This window comes from Gymnoscopelus microlampas (genome assembly GCF_963454915.1).
Source record: "Gymnoscopelus microlampas genome assembly, chromosome: 13".
Lineage (NCBI taxonomy): Eukaryota > Metazoa > Chordata > Actinopteri > Myctophiformes > Myctophidae > Gymnoscopelus > Gymnoscopelus microlampas.
This window is the reverse complement of record NC_139950.1, coordinates 38,173,313-38,195,746: the sequence shown is the minus strand read 5'-3', so window position 1 is coordinate 38,195,746 and position 22,434 is coordinate 38,173,313. Positions and strand designations below refer to the sequence as shown.

At 39.3% G+C, this 22,434-nt stretch overlaps 2 protein-coding genes across 2 annotated transcripts; one reads left to right on the top strand and one right to left on the bottom strand.

Moving 5' to 3' along the window:
- The first annotated feature begins 1,156 nt into the window (after positions 1 to 1,156).
- Positions 1,157 to 11,568, top strand: ddb2 (damage-specific DNA binding protein 2). Its single transcript, XM_084077121.1, has 9 exons — positions 1,157 to 1,242; positions 2,827 to 3,018; positions 4,556 to 4,722; positions 5,336 to 5,435; positions 5,651 to 5,828; positions 7,445 to 7,590; positions 8,232 to 8,387; positions 8,560 to 8,605; positions 8,710 to 11,568. The coding sequence occupies exons 1-9, from the start codon at positions 1,234 to 1,236 to the stop codon at positions 8,961 to 8,963; spliced, it is 1,248 nt and encodes a 415-aa protein (XP_083933247.1). The 5' UTR covers positions 1,157 to 1,233; the 3' UTR covers positions 8,964 to 11,568.
- A 74-nt stretch (positions 11,569 to 11,642) lies between these two features.
- fam83b (family with sequence similarity 83 member B) lies at positions 11,643 to 21,715 on the bottom strand. The gene is made up of 5 exons (XM_084077120.1): positions 21,595 to 21,715; positions 18,960 to 19,428; positions 17,396 to 17,560; positions 14,666 to 14,790; positions 11,643 to 14,166 (listed from the first exon to the last, which is right to left on the bottom strand). Exons 2-5 carry the CDS (start codon positions 19,419 to 19,421, stop codon positions 12,150 to 12,152), a joined length of 2,769 nt encoding a protein of 922 aa, XP_083933246.1. The 5' UTR covers positions 19,422 to 19,428; positions 21,595 to 21,715; the 3' UTR covers positions 11,643 to 12,149.
- Positions 21,716 to 22,434: the final 719 nt, after the last annotated feature.

Below are 22,434 nucleotides of genomic sequence, written 5' to 3'. Positions count from 1 at the left end.
AATGAATACATTGCTTTTAATTGTATTTACCACTCTGACAAACATTGGGAGTAGAGCATAATGACGGATGTCTCCTAACAATTGTATTTGTATTTTTACTTGTATTTTATTTTGACTTTATTATATTATGTGGCATGAAAATGTGTCCCTTATTATTGTTATTTTGTATTTTCATTGATTGCATTAGGCACTTGTGAACTGTACCTTTAAGGTCACGTGACCATTGTCAGCACAAGCTGTCTCTTGTTTGGATCATCACTGATTGGATGTCTATACCAGTCTGAAATGTATTGAATTATGTTGTCAGCCTGTTTTAATCAAATCTGAGGGAGGTCTACACAACCGAAACGTTGTTTTTGTTGCATCAATAAATATTCTCTTGAACGTGCAAGTGGCAGTGTGCGGGTATCTCTCCATTTTTTCATATAACAAACAAAATGCAGACAGCAAGTAACAATATAATCATTACATGAACACATCCGGGACCGGGGTAGCCACAGAACATTTACACCCGTTTAAATAAATACATAACTCCAGAGTGAGAGTCCTAGATCACGACAAAACAGTATGCCACCAAAATGTAGAATGCCCTACCAACAGTCACAAAAAAAGTGTGAATCCTTACTTTGAATGAATAATGGCCTTTTAGGGCTTCCGTCATGAAAGTGTGTTGACACTGACACCTACCGTCAGATTGCTGAAACAACACCCACAGACGTTACAAAACAGTCGCACGTGTGGTTAGATGATCACAGAGATTTTGTTTAGCGAATAAACAAATAACAACATAAGGCTACTTTCTGAAATATCGAGTCGTATACAGGTAAGCAATGGACACTTATTTGAGAAACTGCTTATGTGTATAAATAAACTGTCACTTTACCATCCCGTTGCATTTGAAATTATTATTATTATTTCCAGGAAGAGATGAAAACAAGAAAAAGAACAGGTGATAATGCGCAAAAATCTATCTCCAAAAAGTTACGAGAAAAGATAGACGGGGAGACGACTAAAGCAGGTTTGCATTGTGCCACTGCCCACAATAATGTACTACGTTGCATACGACTCTAATTTAGGCATCAAATCGCGCTGTTTTAATCGAAATTTTAGGCTTACTTATGTGGGCATTTTCTCTAAACTTCCAATTCCCCAGGTATTCAGAAGAGAAGTGGCCATGGAAACATCTTGCACTACATTTACAAGAGCACGCTGGGGCAATGTCTTCATTCACAGATGAGACGGGTAAGCCAGTGGTTCTCAAACTTTTTCATGCCAAGGACCCCCAAAATGATATGAATTTGGCCGCGGACCCCCATCTCAAATATTTTGTTCCAGGGACCCCCAGAAGCAAAGATTTGAGTTACAAATGTTCGCTTAAAAAATATATATATATATTCAAAGGTTTGCACACATTTTCTGATTTTTGAATAATTAAAATTAAGCAGTGAGTTACAGCAGTGGTTCTCAAACTTTTTCATGTCAAAGGATCCCCAAATTGACACATGTATTAGCCTGCACACCCATATTTTAAAAGATGTGCCAGGGACCCCCATAAGAGAAGATTTTTCCATTTAAAATGTAAGGACTTCTCAGCTTGATATGCATTAGCCCACGGACCCCCACTTGATACCATTTTGATCTCTGGGACACCCAAACTACACCGCAGCCTATCATCAGTGTTAATTTAACTCAGAGAGTGTACACGTGAAACCAAATGGACCCTAACGGGTCCATTTGGTTCCATGTGTACGCTCTCGGAGGGTCCAGTTGGTTCCTAACTATCAATCATTTAGCTGGGGACCCCCTTAAGGATCCCTGGGGGTCCCCGGAGGATCCCTGGGAACCTCCGAGCTACAGTAGACTACTGTACTGACGGTAACAGGGTAGGTGGGTACCAAGGAAGAGTGGGCAGTGGCAGCACCTCAGTGTTAAAATGGCTATTTTTTCCAAAATGTTAAATGATAAAATATTTGGAAAATGTTTTAAAGTATACATGAGTAGAACATACTTAAAGGTAGGGTAAGTGATTTTCTTTGGATAAAATAAGTGTTAAATAGCTCTATATTCTGATAGTACTCATTGCTATAGAGTGTCTGTTCAGTAACAGGAGTCTCCATGTCTCTCCAGCTCTTTATAAAACAGAAAATGCATTTTCGTTTCAGTTTCATTTCCAATTTTATCCAATAAGGATAGAGAATTCAGTCAGGATACAGATTAAACGTGTGAAATTGGAAGTGATGACACTAAGAAATGAGCTGACAAAATGGGAACTGGAACACTATAAAAATTAAGCTGATAAATGGGTACTCTCTTCTGATTGGCTGAAATATTGTCACCTACCAAAAAATGTATTTTCTGTTTATTAAAGAGCTGGAGAGATGGGGAGGCCCCTGTTACTGAACAAACACTCCATAGAAATACTATCACAATATAGTGCTTTAACCTTTTAACAAAATACTTTTTGTTTTAACCAAAAAATATCACTTAGCCTACCTTTAAACACACAATTAAGGTCTAATATTTCTACAATTGCTATACATTGCTACAAAACCTGTATATCCGGTCATGGGGCATAAACAAGAAGTTGAAGGATAAAATTAAGTCTGATAATGATGTACCGTGCATGTTCACAGACATCATGTATACTTTACATTAAAATATTTACTTTTTTAACATTTTGGACACAATAGCCAATGTTACGTCGAGATGCCCAGATGTCCCTAGAGCCCACCTATCCTGTATCCGTACTGACACACCCCTCACCCCCTCTCTCAGTGACTTGAAATCATGTAATTTTCGTGTTTCTTTTCTGTTATTCTATTCCAGTGTCTTCAGGAGCCCTTTCTTCGTTCCTTAAGCTCCTACAAGCTCCACCGCACTGCCAGCCCTTTTGATCGCAGAATCACCTCTCTAGAATGGCACCCCACTCATCCCACTACAATGGCTGTTGGGTCCAAGGGTGGGGACATAGTGCTCTGGGACTTTGATGTTCTTAATAAGACAAGTTTTATTCAAGGGGTGAGAATGGGCATCTTATGACTTTTGCTGAAAACAAGATCATGCATGTTTTACCTGATTTGTATAGAGAGATCAGTAGCAGGTTTGCCATGTCTGCTTATTATAAGCCACTTGTTTTTTTGTAAAGTAGCTTGTAAATAATTGGTAGTCGCAGGTTTTTGGGCTTGTTTCAAAAGCGTAGTTGCTAACTTGGATTTTTTTTCCTAATGTTATTTAAACCAGAGGTTCTGAACCATGTATTTGTCCATGGACCCCCATCTGAAAATATTTTGTGCTAGGGACCCCCATACCAGATTTGTGTTGTTAAAATGTCTCCAAAACATACCACATTTGTAACCTTTTGTCAATTATTTTTTTGAATAGCAGATCTACAAGCTCACACCGCGCGTTGAGAGCTTCTAGATCGGCTATTTTCAAACAACCAATGTATGTACGTTTAAAGTGCTCATGTGGCCTAGTCGCTTCTTTTGGGCTTGTTTTCATAGACCTGGTTGCTTATTTCTCTTGCAAAATCTGGCAACAAGTTTAATGTTTGTACCATGATTATGAGATGTTCATTGATAATTACACATTTATGTGTCCTTTTTTTAGACAGGAGCAGGAGACTCAGTTACAGACATGAAGTTTGACCTTTTAAATCCTAATCAGCTGTTCACTTCGTCTATGGGGGGCACCACAGCACTTCGAGATTTCAATGGGAATACTCTAAGAGTATTTGCCAACACAGATGCATTTGAGTAAGATAAAGTCCCATTGTCTTAACAAGTTGTAGCCAGCGTGCAAGTCAGAATGCCCCTTAAGCCATTAAGACAGGGTCCCCACGGTCATGAAATTCCTGGAAATATTTTGAAATTAAAAAAAAAAAAATCCAGTACTGGAAAAGGTTTGAAATTGATCAAACATCATCAAAGGTCCTGGAATTTATCAAGGGTCCTGGAAAAATATTTGGCTATGCATTGTTTTTGGCTATTGATTTTGTTAAAACAAAACATTTTCATAAACATGAATAATATTACACGTAATATGTAACATAAGTAGTTTTTCGCCGAACGGGCTTTGTGACGGCAGCCTAATGTATGTCTCAAACTTTATTTTTGCTACACTGCCTATCTTTGGGCATTCTGCATAGGAGTAAGAGACACATTATTGCGCCGAATGATTGTTATATAGGCCTGGAAATTGGGCTAAATATTCTGGAAAAGTTTTGGAAAAGTTTTGGAAATTCATTGCTAAAAATGTGTGGGGACCCTGTTAAGATCTGAGGCCGAGTCTACAAATGTCTTCTAAATCCTAACAGTTTTCTGAAAAACGTATGTTGCTATATCAGTGGTTCTCAAATATTTTCATGTCAAGGACCCCCAAAATTATATGTATTTGGCCGCTGAACCCCCACCTCAAAGGTCCAGGGACCCCCAGAAGCAAAGATTGGACATGGCTGATATATTGGCCAGACCGATATATCAGTCTGGCTCCAATCCTGAATCATTAGGGAGTGTAGTGCTCCCTGTGATAGGCCAGCATTTGTCTTTGTGCACAGAAAGGGGCTGGAGACTTTATTGGAGGGATGAAGTTTTGTCCAACAGACCTATCCAAAGTCTACGTGGCTTCCGGTGATGGCACATTGACCTTGCAGAGCTTTGAGGGTTGTACATCCACCGTTCTGTCCAGAACCCAAGACTGTGGCCATGATCACCATAATGTTTGGTGAGAATGCAGGACAGTCAGGGAGGAAATTGGACAAAACACAATGTGTTCTTGTTTCAGGTTGAAGTTAAAATGCACAATATTGTGTATTGTGACACTATATAGGATTTCATACAAAGTCCCTTGAGTTTAGCATTGTTCATTTCATCGACTGAAACGAAAAGCTGTTGACTACCTACATTTCTTCACTGACGAAACTAAATAAAAACTAAGCTACTGTATGATGACTAAAACTAAGACTAAATATATTGAAATTAATATATTTTCAGCATGCAACCAAGTGTAAAATCAGCCATCAAGGCCCGCCAAAATACATTTGTTGACAAAATCAACAGTAGATTTAGTCGACATAAAACATTTTAGATGACTAAAATATAACAAACTAAATTAAATTATATTCACAAGACTATGACTAAAACTCAATAAAAATGTGCTGTCAAAATTATCACTGGAGTTTAGTTGTATTCATGACAAATCAAATGATTGTTTTGGTGATAATTTGACTGATATTATTGCATTAATTAGTAGTAGTCTTGTACTATGTGTACATTTTCAGCCGTAGTATGCAATCATCGCCAATAGTCACCTGTCTTTTCGTTTGCTTTGTTTCCAGTTACTGGTACTGCTGTGTAGATGTTTCTGTGAGCAGACGGCTGCTCGTCACAGGAGACAATGTGGGAAACCTCCTACTAGCCAGTATGGATGGTCAAAAGGTATTGATTCACTGAATGAGTCACTGCATGCTCTTTATGTATATTTTCATACATACAGTATTCTTAAATGCCATAAGACAGTAAAGTCTTTATATAGCTTTTTATCAAACTAGACTATTTAAATAAAATAATCACATACATAATGAGTTCTTCCTGTATTTTGTATTTGTTGATTTTACTTGCTAATGACATTTAGTTTTCTTCTAATGCGGTAGGTCTTCAACGATAAGTTGCACAAAGCTAAAGTGACCCATGCTGAGTTCAACTCCCGCTGTGACTGGCTGTTGGTGACGGCCTCTGTTGATCACACGGTCAAGCTGTGGGATCTGAGGAACATTAAAGACAAGAAAAGCTTCCTCCATGACATGCCTCATGACAAAGCTGTCAACTCAGGTGTCACTCCCTTTTGGAAAACACGTCTCATGGGTTATATCTCGAAGGGCTCGTTTTTGTGCTGTCTTTTCTTTTTTTTTTCTCCTTCTGCAACAGTTTTGCAAATTTCCATGAAATGGTAGAAGTTGCGCATCAAAAGCAAAGTGAAGAGGAATGTATTAATTACATTCTCTTTAGATCAGTGGTTAATAGATAAGTGGTAAATCTTTCCCCCTAAGATACAGTATGTCACGAGGGAAACTTGAGAGAATATCCGTTTCCATTAGGACAGATTGAAAATAACTATACTTGACATTTAACCACTTGAACCCCAGCATCTCTTTTCTGGGGGGAACATTCACCAAAAATTGCAAATCTACAAGCTCACAACGTGTTGTGTTGCGGCATGTTGTGAGCTCGTAGATCGGCTATTTTTGGCGAAGAGATTTCGTGTAGATCGAAAAATAATGCACCAAGTACAGTGCAACTCAGGTCCGTTTTACCAAGTATAGAGGGTTAAACTGAAGTGATATTGATCAAATCCAAATATTATTAAAGTATTCTGCGGCACCCCTGTACTTGCGTCACTTTGAGAAACCCTGCCCTAGATTATAAAAAACAGTGCACATGTGCTTTTGAACCTCATCTATTGTATGGCTGTCGTCAGATTTCGTTTGACTTTAACCCATTCAAACCGGGAAAGCATCGTTTTAGACTTCTTTGGCTATTCAAAGATAGCACGTCACTTCGTGCCACGCTACGAGCTTTCAGATCTGCTATTTTTGAAAAGTCTTGAAAACTTGTGCAAATCTTTGAATATATTTTAAAGCGATCATTTTTAACTCAAATATCTGCTTCTGGGGGGTCCCTGGAGCAAACTATTTTGACATGGGAGTCGGCGGCCAAATACATATAATTCTATATATACTTGACATTAAAAAGTTTGGAGCACCACTGATGAGCAATATAAGTTTTCCAGAAAACTGTTAGGATTTAGAAGATTTTTTTTTAAAATCAGCCTCAGGTCATTAATGGTTTAACCCTTTAAGACCGGGCACGCATCTGTGTCATTTTAAGATTTCTTTGGTTATTTAAAAATAGCAGATCTACAAGCTCATAGCGCGGCACCGAGTGCCGCACTATGAGCTTGTAGATCTGCCATTTCTTTTTTAAATTGTGAAAATGTGTGCAAATCTTTAGGTTGAATATATATATACTTTTTTAAAGCGAAAGTTTTTAACTCAAATCTTTTTACAAATTCACTCAAAAAAAACTCAAACTTTTACAAATGTCTTGTAACAGTTTCTTGTTCCTAAAGTTTTTTTTCATCATTTCTTTTACTTATGTTGCTCATTATTATTATCAATGGTTTTCAAATTTTTTGTGTCAAGGACCCCCAAAATAATATGTATTTGTCCACGGACCCCCTCCCATCTAAAAATATTTTGTTCCAGGGACACGATTTTTCTAACAAATAGCAGATCTACAAGCTCATAGCGCGGCACTCGTGCGGCGCTATGAGCTTGTATATCTGCTATTTTTTAATAGCCAAAGAAATCTTTAAAATGACACAGATGCGTTCCCTTCCCGGCCTTAATACAACATTAACAATGTTTTCTGTTGGCTTCTCCCCACAGCATACTTTAATCCTCTGGACTGCACCAAGCTACTCACCACAGACCAGTATGACCAGATCCGAATCTACTCCTCAGCTGATTGGTCCAAACCGCAGCACATCATCCAGCATCCCCACAGGCAGTTTCAGCACATCACCCCCATTAAGGTTGGCCGTCTCCCCCGTGAACACGTGTCTCCTTCTGTTGTGCTTGCAAAGAAATGTATTGTGCGGGACTATGACTCAAAAGTTCTACATTGTCAGTGGTGGAAAAAGTACTCAAATATTTTACTTAAGTAAAAGTACCAATACTGCAATATAGAAATACTCTGTTACGGGTAATAGTCCGGAATCCATAATGTACTTGAGTGCAAGTACAAAAGTATTGGTATCAAAATGTGTTTGAAGTACCAAAATTAAAAGTACTCATTATGCAGAATGTCCCATTACCCAGTTTTCTAATGTATCAAAATCTTTTGAAAATAGCAGATCTACAAGCTCACAATGCGTTGCGTGAGCTTTTCGATCGGCTATTTTCGAATGCCCGAAATGTATATAGGGCTGAAGTGGTTAATGTATGTTTTGTAATAATAATCAAAATCTACAAAGTAACTAGTAAGTAGAGTTTAAAACATTTTTAGTGGAGTAAAAGTGCAATATTTGCCTCAGAGATGTAGCGGAGTAGTAGTATTGAAAATTGGAAATACTCCAGTAAAGTCAAAAATACCTCAAAACTGTACTTAAGTACAGTACTTAAGTAAATGTACTTAGTTACTTTACACCACTGTGCATTGTGTTTTTGACCGCAGGCTACGTGGCATCCTATGTATGACCTCATAGTGGCTGGGCGGTATCCTGATGACAAAGTCTGTCCAGGCGAACACAGGACCATCGACATCTTTGACTCCAACACCGGAGAGCTCGCGTGTCAGCTGCGAGATCCCAACGCTCCCGGAATCATATCTGTGAGTGCCTTCTACACACGGAATGCAGGCCTAAAACAGGAACTTGTGTTTTCCCTGAACAGTTTTTAACCTGTCCCAAGAAAACAAACTCCAAAATTGCTCTAGGATTTAATGACCCTTTAATAAAGAGATTTAAACTTTGTTATTAAAACCTGGTCACGTTTATTTTTAGGTCAACAAATTCAGCCCACTGGGGGATGTAATAGGGTCTGGAATGGGTAAGTTTCCCAAAATAATAGTTAATGGCTTGGAAGAGTTGAATCTACCAACTGACCAAAGTGGAGATGTTATCATGCTAAAGCTGTGTAATCTTCAAACGCAGGGGTCAACATACTAGTGTGGAACCCAGAGGACACATTGATCAGCAAGCAGAACGAGGAGGAAACCGGCTCCACGGTGGGAAGCTCAAGAGGCCAGCGGGGGAGTCAGCCGCGCCCCAACAGAGACCGGAGGAGACCAGCCGGGGACGCAAAGCTCAAGAAAAAGCTTGCTTCTCTGGAGTCGTCAGACAGTAAAACAAAGACAAAATCCAAGGGCACTGACAATGTTAAAGCACGAGTAAGCAAGAGGAAGTGAGTAGTAAATTAGCCAGAATATTATATTGTGTATATATGTGTACCAACTGTTTAAAAAAGGAACATTTGTTCATGTTGGTTTCGGCATTCATTTGGCTGTGAAGACATGTTTGCTCTGAGGAAAATGTATATTTACAGATACTGTTTTATAGAGCCGTTATCTGTGCTTGTAATGGCACACTGTATGCGGAAACTTTGTATTGTTGTTATGCTTTTATACTCTAAAGACCATTTGGCACACTCTATTTGTTCAGACCTCCCAGGCAGGAATGATATAAAAATATATCATAAATAAGGTATCTAACCTAACCTAAGTTTGCATTAAAATGACTGTTAACTAGTGTTTTGTAAGCTCCAGAACCTTGGCTACGCCTCAGGCCGGGTGAGCTTTGTTTACTTCATTTTCTTTTTCATTTCCTACTTTACTACAATAAACATTTATTTAAAAAAGAAATTGAAATGATTTCATACACAGTGCTTATGATACTCTTGCATGACAAACATGGCATTCACAGTACACCAAACATTATGACATTCAAAATTGCATGCCTTTATAGGGGCAGTATACCGTTAAAAAGGCCTTCTAAATTAAATACACACCTTTAAAGATTTGCTAAAACTACAGCCATACCATGATCTATTAGCACATTTGAAGTTGTCATTTATTTATGTCCATCTTCTCTCGATTATATAAAACCCATCCCTATGCTTTGCCTCAACTGCTTTAGTAAACTCAAGCAGAGCCACGGCATTTTATGTTTGGGGTACCAAAAGCCAGTTGGCTGTAATGTTAAAAATATATATATTTTTAAATCTCTGTGCAGATAAAAAAAAACATGCAGACTTTAGCTACAGCACTTGACTTGAGGACATCCTCACCACAATTTCCAGCTGGCAATAAGACACTGAATGTCTATGTTGAAGTGTGGTATTGAATTGTGTTGATTTTGATGTAGCCTACATTTTGTGAATCAACATTTATGGGAACTGTAGTAATACACGTCCACCACATGAGGGCAGCAGCCCCATCATATAGCATAAAGGACTGGGGTAAAGGGAGAGTGAAGTGAATACTCTCTGTATAGGGGTCTAATTAGCGTTATAATATCTTCACAAAAACAGCAACTTAATAAGAAGCCGCCTTGATGCAAGGCCTAAATAGACTAACTCGTCTTGTGGCACTAGTCCCCTTCATATGTTCAAACTCACTGCCCTCTTCATATTTGAAATATTTGAACTCACTGACCTCTTCATATTTGAAATATGTAAACTCACTGCCCTGAGGCAGTCTCAGGCCCAGGGCCCCATGGACTCAGGATCCGCTCCTGCCAATCACTCATGAACAATGAGGTGCATTGTTAGCATTCAGTGTACAACATTTACAGCAGATGGATATACCCACCATAATGGCTCCTAAATAAATAGGACAAACATGACAGGCTTTCGGGACAATTGCTTGCTCGCACAGGGCCTACTTCGTAAAAGTGGCCCCACTGAAGTCCCAAGACCTGTTGGGTGCACATCTATTATTATTGATTTCTTTCAATAAATAAATAAGTGCTCTGGTTCAAGTAGAATATGAAAAATATTGCACAAATTTATTAATGGATTCATAGGGGGGGGGGGCGGACTTTAAATGATTGTCATACAGTAGCATATTCATGAAATGTATAACAAACATTGGATTTTTAAATGACATCTTGTTTTTGACACCTATGGAGAACATTAGTGCATGAAAGAGACATACAGATGGAGTATGGACACTACAAATTGGCAAAAAATACTCTTTATATTGAAATAAACTATATATTTCCAAAGAAAATATACGAAGCACCTGTACCTCATTGTTAACAGTAAAATGGACCCTAAGATTGGACTCGGTGCCCAAAATAAGTGGATCTGATTTTAAAGACCCTTTGCCAAACGCATACTGTAAGTAAGCAAAGTTAACACTGTAAAACTAATTTTACAAATGCAAAGAAAAGAAAACAAAACAGAAAAAAACAATTTCCTCCGTACGTAAAAACATTGCTTGACAATGGATTACTTTTTTAAATGTCATGCCACAGGAAGGTAGCGCGTTTGCCACAACAAAACACTCCTTGTTGTCTGCAATTTGTAATGCTACTCTTAAAACTTTAAATCTTCGAACCTTAGGTTATATCTATGGGGCATGATATACAGTAAATCAAAATATTGTACATCATCTTCACCTTTTGCTTATCTGTATTTGGACTTATAGCATTCTCAGGTGCTTATTGTTAATTCTCTTTTTGTTTCTTTTATACTGGTGATATTTTGGGTAAAAATCAATATTTTTACGGTGAGGCTCTACCCGAGTCTAGAGAGTTGGTCTGTGTGTCCGAGTGTCTGGAGCTAATCTCGCAAACCGTTGGACAGATCAGTCTTGTGTACACTGCCAGTAGGCCACTGAAGTAGGCTCAGCTACACTATTTATTTTTTCACATCATGATTTATACATTTTGAAATATTTAACACATTTTGAGTCAGTGGCGTGCACAGACATTTTGAGGGGCAGGTGCTCAAGTAAATTATACTTTTTTTTGTTTACGTGGTCTGCTCTTTTTTCCCTCTACACCTATACCTCTTTGCCAAAAAAAGACGATCTACAAGCCCACAACGCCTCGCGAGGCGTTGTGGGCTTGTAGATCTGCTATTTTTGGCTAAAGTTCTCCTCAGAAAAGGGATGCTAGGTTTTGAGTGGTTATGGTAAAAAGAAAAATCATATCACATAAAGATTTGGCGGACCCCTTGTAGTAACTCTGAGGACCCCCTGTTGAAGACCCCTGCTGTAAACTGAAAAAAACAAACTTTTTTTCAAAAGGGCACTTCTGGTCAAGAGGGCAAAGGGCAGGTGCTCTAGCGCCACCTAGAGTCTATCTGTGCACGTCCCTGTTTTGAGTCATAGCACATAGACTAATGATGGCATTGTTGACAGACGTCACAAGCTGGCCACACCGTTCCATGTGGGTACCGTGATCTACGTTTTTATTTTATAGATAGTCTATATAAGAGGCAAGATTTTTTGTGGATGTTTAGTAAACAAAAAAAGTGCAATTTGATGACTTTGTGGCAATATTTGAATCTTTAACCTTTTAACCAGGTAATAGGTAAACAACTGTTGAAGCAACCACACAAAAGTGTAATCATAAACTAGACATTCTAGTTATTGCTTGTTTTTATGTATTAAATTCCCTACTCTTTGTATGAATCTTTCAAGTTTATTCTCATGGTGTCCGTGTGTAGCCCGGCTGAGGTTATGTTCATTAGCTGTGCTACCCTTAGAAGACGGGGTACTTTTGCTTTTCTCTGCGTTGCTAAAGTCTGTTGCGGAACGCGAGGGCTGCTTCTTTTCAAATGCACAGAATGGCTCAAATCTACTATGCAAACGGCTGTCTGCACCTTTACGCCAGTCTCCTGTTTCATGGCTAGGCCGCACATTCTTATCACTGTGTCTATGCCTCTGTTGTGATCTCAGTGGCATATTTGTAGGATTTGTTGGATGGAGGTCTTCGGTTCTAAATCGAGGAGATGATGCTTTTCTGGAGTCATCTGCAAAGTGGGTCCTCTGGTGATCTGATGAATACCTGTTTGTGCTGCTATGTAAATTTTGCTCCTCTTCTTCAGCCGTTATGGTGTCCGTACTGCCACCTGAACTGGCCCTTTCTATGTGTCGAGAGGAAGATTCTTTTTTCTCTGGTATGTGGAGTAAGGATCTGATTTTCTTGGAGCCCTTCTTTAGGAAACGTGGTGAGCTCACGCCACCGGATTTACATGTTGGCTCCTTATCATTCACATCAAGTATTGCTGCAGACATTGTTCTAGAGGGGGGCTCTTGCCAGTTGGATTCAGGTGGGCTCCTTGTGCGTGTAAGGCTTTTGACATCATAATGAGACACCGACCTCTGATCCTCATTCAGATTCAATCCAAATCCTCCATTCTGTGCGTTGACCCTTCCTGTACTTCTATCCACCTGTCTCCTTGCAAACGCTCCTCCATACATGGGCCCCGGGGATTCACAATCATCCGTGTTCGTTCTCGGGTCTGCCAGACTATGCCTTTTGAGCCAGTTGTCTGCCAGGATGTTGGGGTTTCTTGTCATTGCGCCCCCTTTGACTCTGCCGAGACTGGCATAAATAGACTGGTGAGAGTTTCTTCCTGGACCATAGCTGACGTTATTCCTCTCATCATCCAGAATCTGCCTCTTTAATTCTTCATTTTTCATTCTATTTTCTGCTGTCGGGTTCCATTGCATTGACGAGTAGTGCAAAGTGCTGTTTGGTGTGACTGAGGGGTCGACCTGATAAGCAGCAGTGTTTGTGTTTGTGTAACTGCTTATTTCTAATTGCTCTGGAATAGTGGACTGAAGAGCAAGGGAAGACCTCCTCCTGGAGCTCATGAAGGAGCTAGCTTTGTTGTCTGGTGCTTCATACTGATCTAAGTACTCACAAGAGTCTCCAAATGGAGAATCTGTGTTCTTGAGGTAAGACTCAATCCTCGCATCGCGCATGAAGGATTTGGATGCACTTTCCAGTGTCGGCACGTTCTGTTGCATGGAGAGGACCTGTTGGTCAATGCCATGAAGGGACTGGCGCATGTTTTGACCTCTGAACATCTGTGGGCCTTGGGAACAGTTTTCTAAGATAGTGTTGTAGCTGGTTCTTCCATTAGGAAATCCCACATCTGCAGCAATGTTCCAGTTACTTGCCCTATGCCTTGCATTCTGCGGAATATATGAGGCATCTTGTCTCTCGCCAGCATAGCTATGCCTTTTCAGATAGTCCATAGTCTCTGATGGAGGCTGGAGTTGATTCATCCGGTTTTGAGCTACCACCCCTTGATGAATTACTGGCATGGGTTCAGTTGGCTTATCTTCATAAAGCCTCTCCTCAATATCTCTCATGCCCATTTGCCTCTCACAAGTTTTACGATATACTGTGTCAAGGGTATGTCTCAACTGATCCTTTCTCTCAAAACCTTGGCCGGCGTTAGAGGCGTATTTGCCCATAATCTGCCTTCCATTTGGCCTGATATCGTGTACGAACCCCTCTGGAGGGCACAGCTCAGCTGGCACAGTGGACCTGGCATAGAGTGTTCGAAACTCCTCATCGTAGGACTCAACCAGATGGCCTCTTATGACCTGAACCATACTCAGATGGATCTTCTCATATGACCACATGAAGCTGGGAAGAAACAGAAAACAGAAAAAAAAACTAGAGTGAATATAATTTACTTTATAAACACGATACAAAGTGAGCTGTGATAGTGGAAAATGTTACTTATTTTGTCAGCATTAAGTGGTGTCTTTCCTTTGAATACCAGATTATGATTTATACCTTAGATTGGACTATGCATAAATCACCAATTTTAGAGGTTTTTGTTCCGACTGATCAGAAAGTGGTACTTTGTACTGTGTTTTACAATTAAAGAGACACCATTTGATCAATCAACATCTCACAGTACATGTTGAAGTCCACAAATTGTTGTCAGTATGATTTAATGAGGTTTTCTTGAAATCTATCAGTGTTCTTGACTTGTATGTTCACAAACATGTCTTCACATAATTATGAAACAGTGGCAAGGGAAACAGTATTGACCAAAATGAGCAGAGTATAAGAGTATAATGTAATGCTTTTTGAGTGAATTTAATATTTATTCTCTCTTTCACGTATGGGTTTTTACCTGTATGTACCATAGATCACAGTTTGGCAGTCAACCAACAGGAACCTCTGTTGCATTGCTCCATGAAATTTAGCTCCTGATCGGCAGAGGTAATCCTGTCCTTTCACGGTGCGCACTCTCATGTTCTGTGTTCAAGGAGGTGAAAAGACCATGTCAGATGATATTGTACAGACCAGAGACATTAAGCATATAATAACACACTTTAAAACAAAAAATAACTATTCAAAGCGGTCAAATGCCCTTTGGAGAATGAAATAGTCCCAAGTCATTAGCGAGCCCACTATAGATATCTTCACTATTTATTTATTCTCCCCCAAAAGTATGGCACACCATACTCCACTGCCACTCCCCCCCACCCCCCCTCTGTCATAAAAAAAAAACGATCTACAATGTGATGCGTTGTGAGCTTGTAGATCTGCTATTTTGGGAAAACCAGTTTTTGAATAGGGAGTACAGGGGGTGGCAGCGGCCGGATGGCAACTGCGAGGTTCCCAGTTCGATCCCGGGCTCCCCCAGAGTTAGTGTCGAAGTGTCCTTGAGCAAGACGCTGAACCCCTAATTGCTCCCGATGAGCAGGTGCCTTGCATGGTTTCCTCCGCCATCGGTGTATGAATGTGTGTAAATGGGTGAAATTTTATTGGCAATAATTTTGTAAATTTCAAGCACCAATTTAACACTAATGGTGTGTATTGGTCAACATGACCTCACACAACTCCCCACACCCCATACGTCCGTCCCCCGTCCCCCGTCCCCGTCCCCCGTCCCCCACACACACACACACACACACACACACACACACACACACTGTAAACCATCGGAAATAGCTCATCTACAAGCTCACTGGAGCCAGGGGGGAGCACCCCACACCCATCACTCCCGCCCCCTATACCCCTCCATCCCCCCTTACTACCATCAGCTATGCAAGCAGGTGTGTAACTGATGACAATTAGTTACACGCCTCCCCCTGGCCAGCCGGGGCGCCTGATGGAGGGGAAGGGAACTGGTTGGAATAACGTGTTCCTTCCACGCGCTACGTCCAACCAGGGAAACTCTCCCCTGTCAGGTGACAAGAAGGTCAGTTGGCTCTCATGCATTGAAGGAGGCATGAGCTCGGCCCTGGCCTCCCTAGGTTGGCAGAGGGAAGGTAGTGTCCAGGATTACATAGACAATTGGCACTGGGTGTAAAAAATAGGGTTACAAAATCGTGGGTTAAATTTTTTTTTTAAGACTGATGACAATTAGGAGAATGATAACAGGTGCTCCCAACCTGATCAACCAGAGGCACGTCTACACCCACACACAACGCAAAGACAGAGATACCAGGTCAAACTGAATTTGTACTTTTTATACAGTAACTATAGTTTTTTGGCTTTAAAGCGAGCCCACATTGTTTCTTTATACTATAAAGTTTATAGGAACAATGTTAACCTTTATTAACTTAATAGCACATTGAAATATGATGCTTATTTCTACACTATGTGGTAGCCTAGTTGATAGCTGGCTTCACAGTCTGTTAAGAATGTGCATAATAGATGTTTAAAGGGTGTGTTTAGCATCACTTAAAGCTAGTAATTATCACCCCACCCAGTTAAAACGGGAGAAACCAAGGTTTGAAAGGAGGCTTCAGGCTTTTATTGAGAGTGAAGCATTGGCATGTTATTATTGGCAATGCTTTTTATGACATGGCTCTGCAGGAGTCATATCTATTGTATAAGTCTGTCTATGTATACACAGCTAATCTCACAAACCGCTGGAGCAACCACATTCCCTGTGCACGCCGCCTGTAGGCCACAGATGTAGGCTACCTCCTCTAATTTGTTTTCACATTTTATGTTTTAAACTTTATGAAACATTTAACCTCATAAGCTAACAGTATTAGCAGTTAATATTTTGTTTTGTTTTTTAAACTTATTTTTATTTGAGTAACAGGTGTACAGCAGATACATGCCCTACAGCACATGGCAATTCTCCCATTCCCTAGTCCCTCCCCCCACCCACTGACAAACAAAACTAAACAATAATAATAAAGAAAAAAATCAAAATAAATAAACAAATAATAACAATGACAACAGCAACATCAACAAATGAACAGCACAAATCATACACATTGTGTGCCAAAGTAGCAGACCAATTGTGGGCAGTAGCAGTTAATATTAGGCTACTACATTATTACATCTCATTCTTCTGTATTTTTATACTATGAGCAATCACTATCAAATTGGGAATGTCCAGATATGCTGTTGCTCACGGATGCATAATCATGTATTTTATGCATTTATATTCCTTCTATTCTGATCCTGTTGCTGGCTCTGCTAACATCCAATTTGAGGCAAACGAAGTTATTAACCAAATGCTAACAGACCAGTCATCCAACTTATTATTCATGAACCCTATAGCGTCCGTATTCTGTCCGTATTTAAAAATAAATACGAAAATAGCCGACAAGCTCACAACGCAAGGCTTTGTGAACTTTTATATTGGCTATTTTTGGCGAATAGATTTGGGGACACCGGTCAACGAAGTATATAGGGTTTAAGTGGTTAAAGGTTCTAGGGAACGTTCTGTGTGGTCTGTAAACGTCATGGACAAAGTTTCATCTCTTTCAATGTGTGGCAACTCAATGTCCACTTAATTGAGATCACATGGCTATGTTCTGTCAACCACATGAGATGGCCATGGTGATGCACAAAAGATGAATGAAAGAGATGTGTTCATATAATATGCACTCACCCTGAGTTGTTGAAGTTTGATATCTAGATTTTCAGCCAGGGTGAGGAAACTCTTCAGATGTGACTCATCGAGCAGCACGTAGACTGAAACTCCCCTGAGAGAGGCATCAACAGTCTCCTTGAATATGTCTATGTCAGTAAACATGTCCATTACAATGGCAATGACCTATGAAGAAATACACAGAAATTAAGCTTAGAAAAAAATTGCAGGAATGGGTGATGACGAGTGCTTTAACTTGAGCCTGGCTTTAACTTGTTTGAGAACCACTGCTTTAAACTATCAGCAAGCATCTTCCTGTCAAGGACCCCCAAATTGATATTTATTTGGCTGCGGAAACCCCATTTGAAGAGAGCCACGCCAAAAAGATGGTTGAAACCAGAAAGATGTGCATGTATTACAGTGCATACCACCACCAATTCTACAGTATGCAAATGTAAAGATACAGTATATACAATTTTTACCTGAGATATGACAATATATAATTTCGATTGTGACCTCGACTTTCTTACGACTTGAGTGTAAAGACGGTACTGTCCGTGCTCAACGACCACGTCAAAAAAGCCATCACTGTCACTTCATAAAGTTGTTCCAGTTTAAACTACAATGACCATGTTAATCAAAATGACATATGCTGACCAAAGCAACAGCTCAACTATGTGACTTCTTTTAATCACATAAGTTTCATACATTTCTGATCATTTTCACTTATAATTTTATGTTTTTGGACAGCAATGAGATTCTATGACTTCTGGATAAGAAGCTAGTATGTCTGGTATTCTCTAGAACAGGTTTTGGTCTTTCTCTTCTTTAGTAGTAATGCAGTGTAATACATTACTAATAGACTAATGACTAATTGTACATGCAATACTTCTGATGTAGTGTACAGAGCTGGACTAACCATCACATCAGCTTCATTACATCATGAATCAACATCATCAAAGTCATTATTCCTCACCCAAAAGCTATTATTATGTAAACTCTATTCTAACATGTTGACAATGAATAGGTTCCCACACTTTTGTCTCATGGAGGTAAGCTGCAAAACCAGATTTAGCTAACTCCACCCCGACACCCCTGCTTGGCACTCCTTTGAGCTGAAAGATGAGAACACTAAAAGGCGTGTAGATTTGCTTTGAAGGAAAGGAAGGACTTGCAACATGGTGTGAGAGACAGGAGCCTAGACTTTCTCAAAATTAGTCATTGTCTGGCTCAATTTGTGAGTAGGCCTATGTCGCAGATCTGGGTCAGTTTGAATCTCAACCCATCCTTTGTTTTGTGTTTTCTACATCAATGTTTCTCAAACATTTTCATGTCAAGCACCCCCAAATTGATATGTATTTGGCCACGGACCCCCATTTATAAAACAAATTGTGCCAGGGACCCCCATAAAAGAAGATTTGTCAACATAATCTACAAGCTTGTAGATACTAGATAGTCCATCTTTGAATGGCTAGAAAATACAATAGTGTATAAAACTGTTCCTCATTTTGCTGGGGACCCCATGGAACCCCCTGAAGAACCCCTGGGGGTCCCCAGACCCCACCTTGGGACCTGATTGTCTTACCTGTCTTGCATCCTGAATATTCTTACGAATGACCTCTTTGATGGTGGGGTGGTTTTGTCTCGGTGGATGAAAGAGCAGCTCCACATGAGTCTGCTGTCTCTCGCGCAGGACCTCGGGCCACCCTAGAACCAGCTCTGGGGTAGCCACGTCTGAGTGCATGGGCCAGTATGTCCCTGTGGACGACTTGGTGTCTGGAGGACCATTGCTTTCCTCCGTCTGGAAATTGTCATTTCCAGACGTGGGCTGCTCTGCATTGGCAGTGATGAAGAGGAGCTCTTCTTCAGACAGGAAGCCCCCTATACGCTCTCCCTTTAGGAACTTCTGATAACTCTCTCTGCCGTCAGTCACTAGTTGGTCAATGGCCAGGCGATAGGACTCCTTATAATGGGGCTGGATATAATCCTCTGTCTTCGAGTCTCCCTTTAAAGACGAGAGCATGGAAAGGTGATGGGATTCCATCATTCCAGATCTGTCATAGATAGGGGAAATTAATTAATTATGTGATGCATAAGGATTTATCATTGAACACAGACTAATAGGCAGGGTTATGCACAGCATGAGTGATGGATAAGCGAGGCGTTTGATATGCGATCAGTAGTTAAAAGTTATTCCAGCAAAGGAAACCACTGAGTAATATACCTCTGGAAGCCCGTTTTTACAACTGAATGAAAAAAAGTTTAATTCTAACTTTACATCTCAGAATTATCTCACAATTGTTACTATATATCTTACACATTGCCTGTCTCATATTTGTGGGGGGGCACCAAATTCTGAGAGATAGGCCTCATAAGTTGCATGTAGAAAAGTTGAGATATAAAGTCAAAATTTGTAATGAAAAAGCCGTTTGCCCATAACGATGCTCATGACAGTGTAGCTTATTTAAATAATTACACTTTACTATAAAAATATTGATACTGCTGCAATTCTTGATTTTTCATTTTTTATTTTCCTTGTTTTACATGCCATTATTGTTATTATATTAATGCTGCTATAATGTCTGAGGAACCAGACACAAGATGCACAAGATGCAACAATAAAGAAACCTTGAACATCTCACAAAATATACAAATTGGGTGACATTTATATTTTCTTATCCTGTTGGAAATACTGTCGCAACAAGACTACTATAATGGAACAAATCTATGGGACAATGTGTACTCATATCGATTGCTGCCATCAAGCAGGTGTTTAATAGTTAGAAACAGATGGTGTTCTTGGCTACCTCTGTGCTGCAGCCCAACATGCACAGACTTGCTGATTCGTGGGACGGATGTCTATGTTAGAATTTGAAGACAGCCCTCAAATCGATGACTGTTTACTTTGACAGGAACACCCATGTTAAAGAGAGAGAGTAAATCAATTTATTTTATAAGAAATAAATATGTTTGGCTTTTGGCTTAAGGATAACAAGACCTCAAGTTAGGAACTTGACACAAATTAACTATATATATATATATCATTTATTTATTTAAAATTACTTTTTAATTGCCTGGCTATCTCTTACAAGTAAAATAGTTATTGCGGTCAATTTTAATCATGGGTAAACACAGGACAATACCTCAAAATGAGGGAAAACCACTTTGTTGTCCTGGTGTATGTCTACATACCTAAATCTATAATATATGGAATACCCTATATCTATATTATATATCAAAACTTAAGCAAAATAAAGGTTTTTAAAGGATTTAGTGATTATCCAAATACCTGTGCAATTGGCTGTATATTAAGGGATGTTTTCATTAGTATTATACCATAGCATTCTGAGAGTTCCAAACTTATTTCAGGAATTCAGAGGGTAACGCCATTCGGTTCAAGAATTGACATGCACACTCGTTAAGCTTGGAACCTAATCATGATGAATAGCAGTCTACAAAAGATAAAATCTAGAGAAAACCAGTTCAGTCTGTGATGTCATAATAACACTGTCACACCAGTTTTAAGCCATTTCACAGATAGAAAATGGACTTTGTGGGCTGACTCATGCTATGCTTTTATAACCCTTTACATTATTGATATTGTACATCACACAAAAACTGTAGCCTTTTCCCCATAACATCTTCCTGGGTATTGTCACCTTTTTCATTTCTCCCAGTATGTTTAAATAGAGCTCTACACCAACATCACACACCAGGGCTCATATGCTTCTTTGTTTCTCAGTGTTATTGACAAATAAATCAATAATAGCCTAAATCTGTTTGTCTACAAGAAACATGGACATTATATCAATTAAAAGTTCTCACTCATCATATGTCTTGAGACAGAATGACTGCAATGACTGACTGTAGGGTCCTGTAACCAAAATGAAACTAGAAGTTCATAGATGGTCAGCGATGATGGCCTTATACTATACTTTGTGAATACATCACAATAATGTACGAAAGACTTGACACATATTGTAAACAAATTAATTGTACTGTAAAGTCATCTATATAGATTTAAACTATACAAGACCATTCACGTAGATTATGCTAAATCTTTCAGTGAATAGAGAATTAACTTAAAGAGCCATGTTAATATGCCTTTTAGCCAAAATGGCTAAAATTACTCATCAGGTTTTGTCAGTTAATCAAATCCACTGAAAGCAAGTCCCCACTACCGCTAAGTAATAGTCTTCTACAGTACAGCAGTAACTTACGTTAAGATTTTGAGTTAGGCTACGTGAAAATCCACTTGAATGCTCCCAATATATCCCAGTCTGACACTGTCAACATGCTGCCGGTATGGTATCTGACTGGTGTAACTATGGCTAATGTCTGCTGGCTGAAGGAAACAAAAGACAGGAGGTGTTTCAACATGATAAGCAGTCTGTGGATAGAGGGTGTGGGTTCGAGTTTTGACATGCAAATACAGCTCAGCTTCAGAACCTGCTCCCAGGCAGACGCAGTCATAAACCTGTTTGAGATATGTAGCCACACCCACTCCTTTTCCAGGGATTCAAAGTTCACACAGGAAAGTAAACCTTTGCCATCTAGTGCTGCACAGCACACTTAAAAGAACTGGTCACAATAATAATAAAATCACAATAATCATGTTTATCTCCTGAACTGAGTGACAATAAAAAAGCAGGGCTTCATAAAACATTTAAAAAATATATATGATTGCAGAGATTTAAGAACCAGGCCAAACATCTCAATAATAGATACACTACATTTATACTAAACTGGCACATGGCTGAGAGTGACAAATTACAACACAAGAGGGTTGGACTTAGATTGTGTACATGTTGTGATTATTTTGTGTATATATATATATATATATATATATATATATATATATATATATATATATATATATATATATATATATATATATAATAATCTATATCATGAGTAGTCGAGAGAAAATGAAAGAGCTATGTAATGTAATGTGTACTATATGTGTGTGTAATGTATCCTTTGTGTACGTCTGTAAAGTTGTGGATGGTGGGTGACGGATTGAATAAACAAAACCAGTACAGTATTGTACTGGTTAATTG

What these genes read in the sequence shown, in the direction of transcription:
- ddb2 (XM_084077121.1), top strand. An exon ending in AGACAAGTTTTATTCAAGGG is followed by an intron (nt 3,019 to 4,555) that starts GTGAGAATGGGC and finishes CTTTGTGCACAG; the next exon opens with AAAGGGGCTGGAGACTTTAT. An exon ending in TGTAATAGGGTCTGGAATGG is followed by an intron (nt 8,606 to 8,709) that starts GTAAGTTTCCCA and finishes CTTCAAACGCAG; the next exon opens with GGGTCAACATACTAGTGTGG.
- fam83b (XM_084077120.1), bottom strand. Translation starts at nt 19,421, where the DNA reads ATGATGGAATCCCATCACCTTTCCATGCTCTCGTCTTTAAAGGGAGAC. An exon ending in ATATTCAGGATGCAAGACAG is followed by an intron (nt 17,561 to 18,959) that starts GTAAGACAATCA and finishes ATTTCTTCATAG; the next exon opens with GTCATTGCCATTGTAATGGA. An exon ending in TCAAACTTCAACAACTCAGG is followed by an intron (nt 14,791 to 17,395) that starts GTGAGTGCATAT and finishes CCTTGAACACAG; the next exon opens with AACATGAGAGTGCGCACCGT.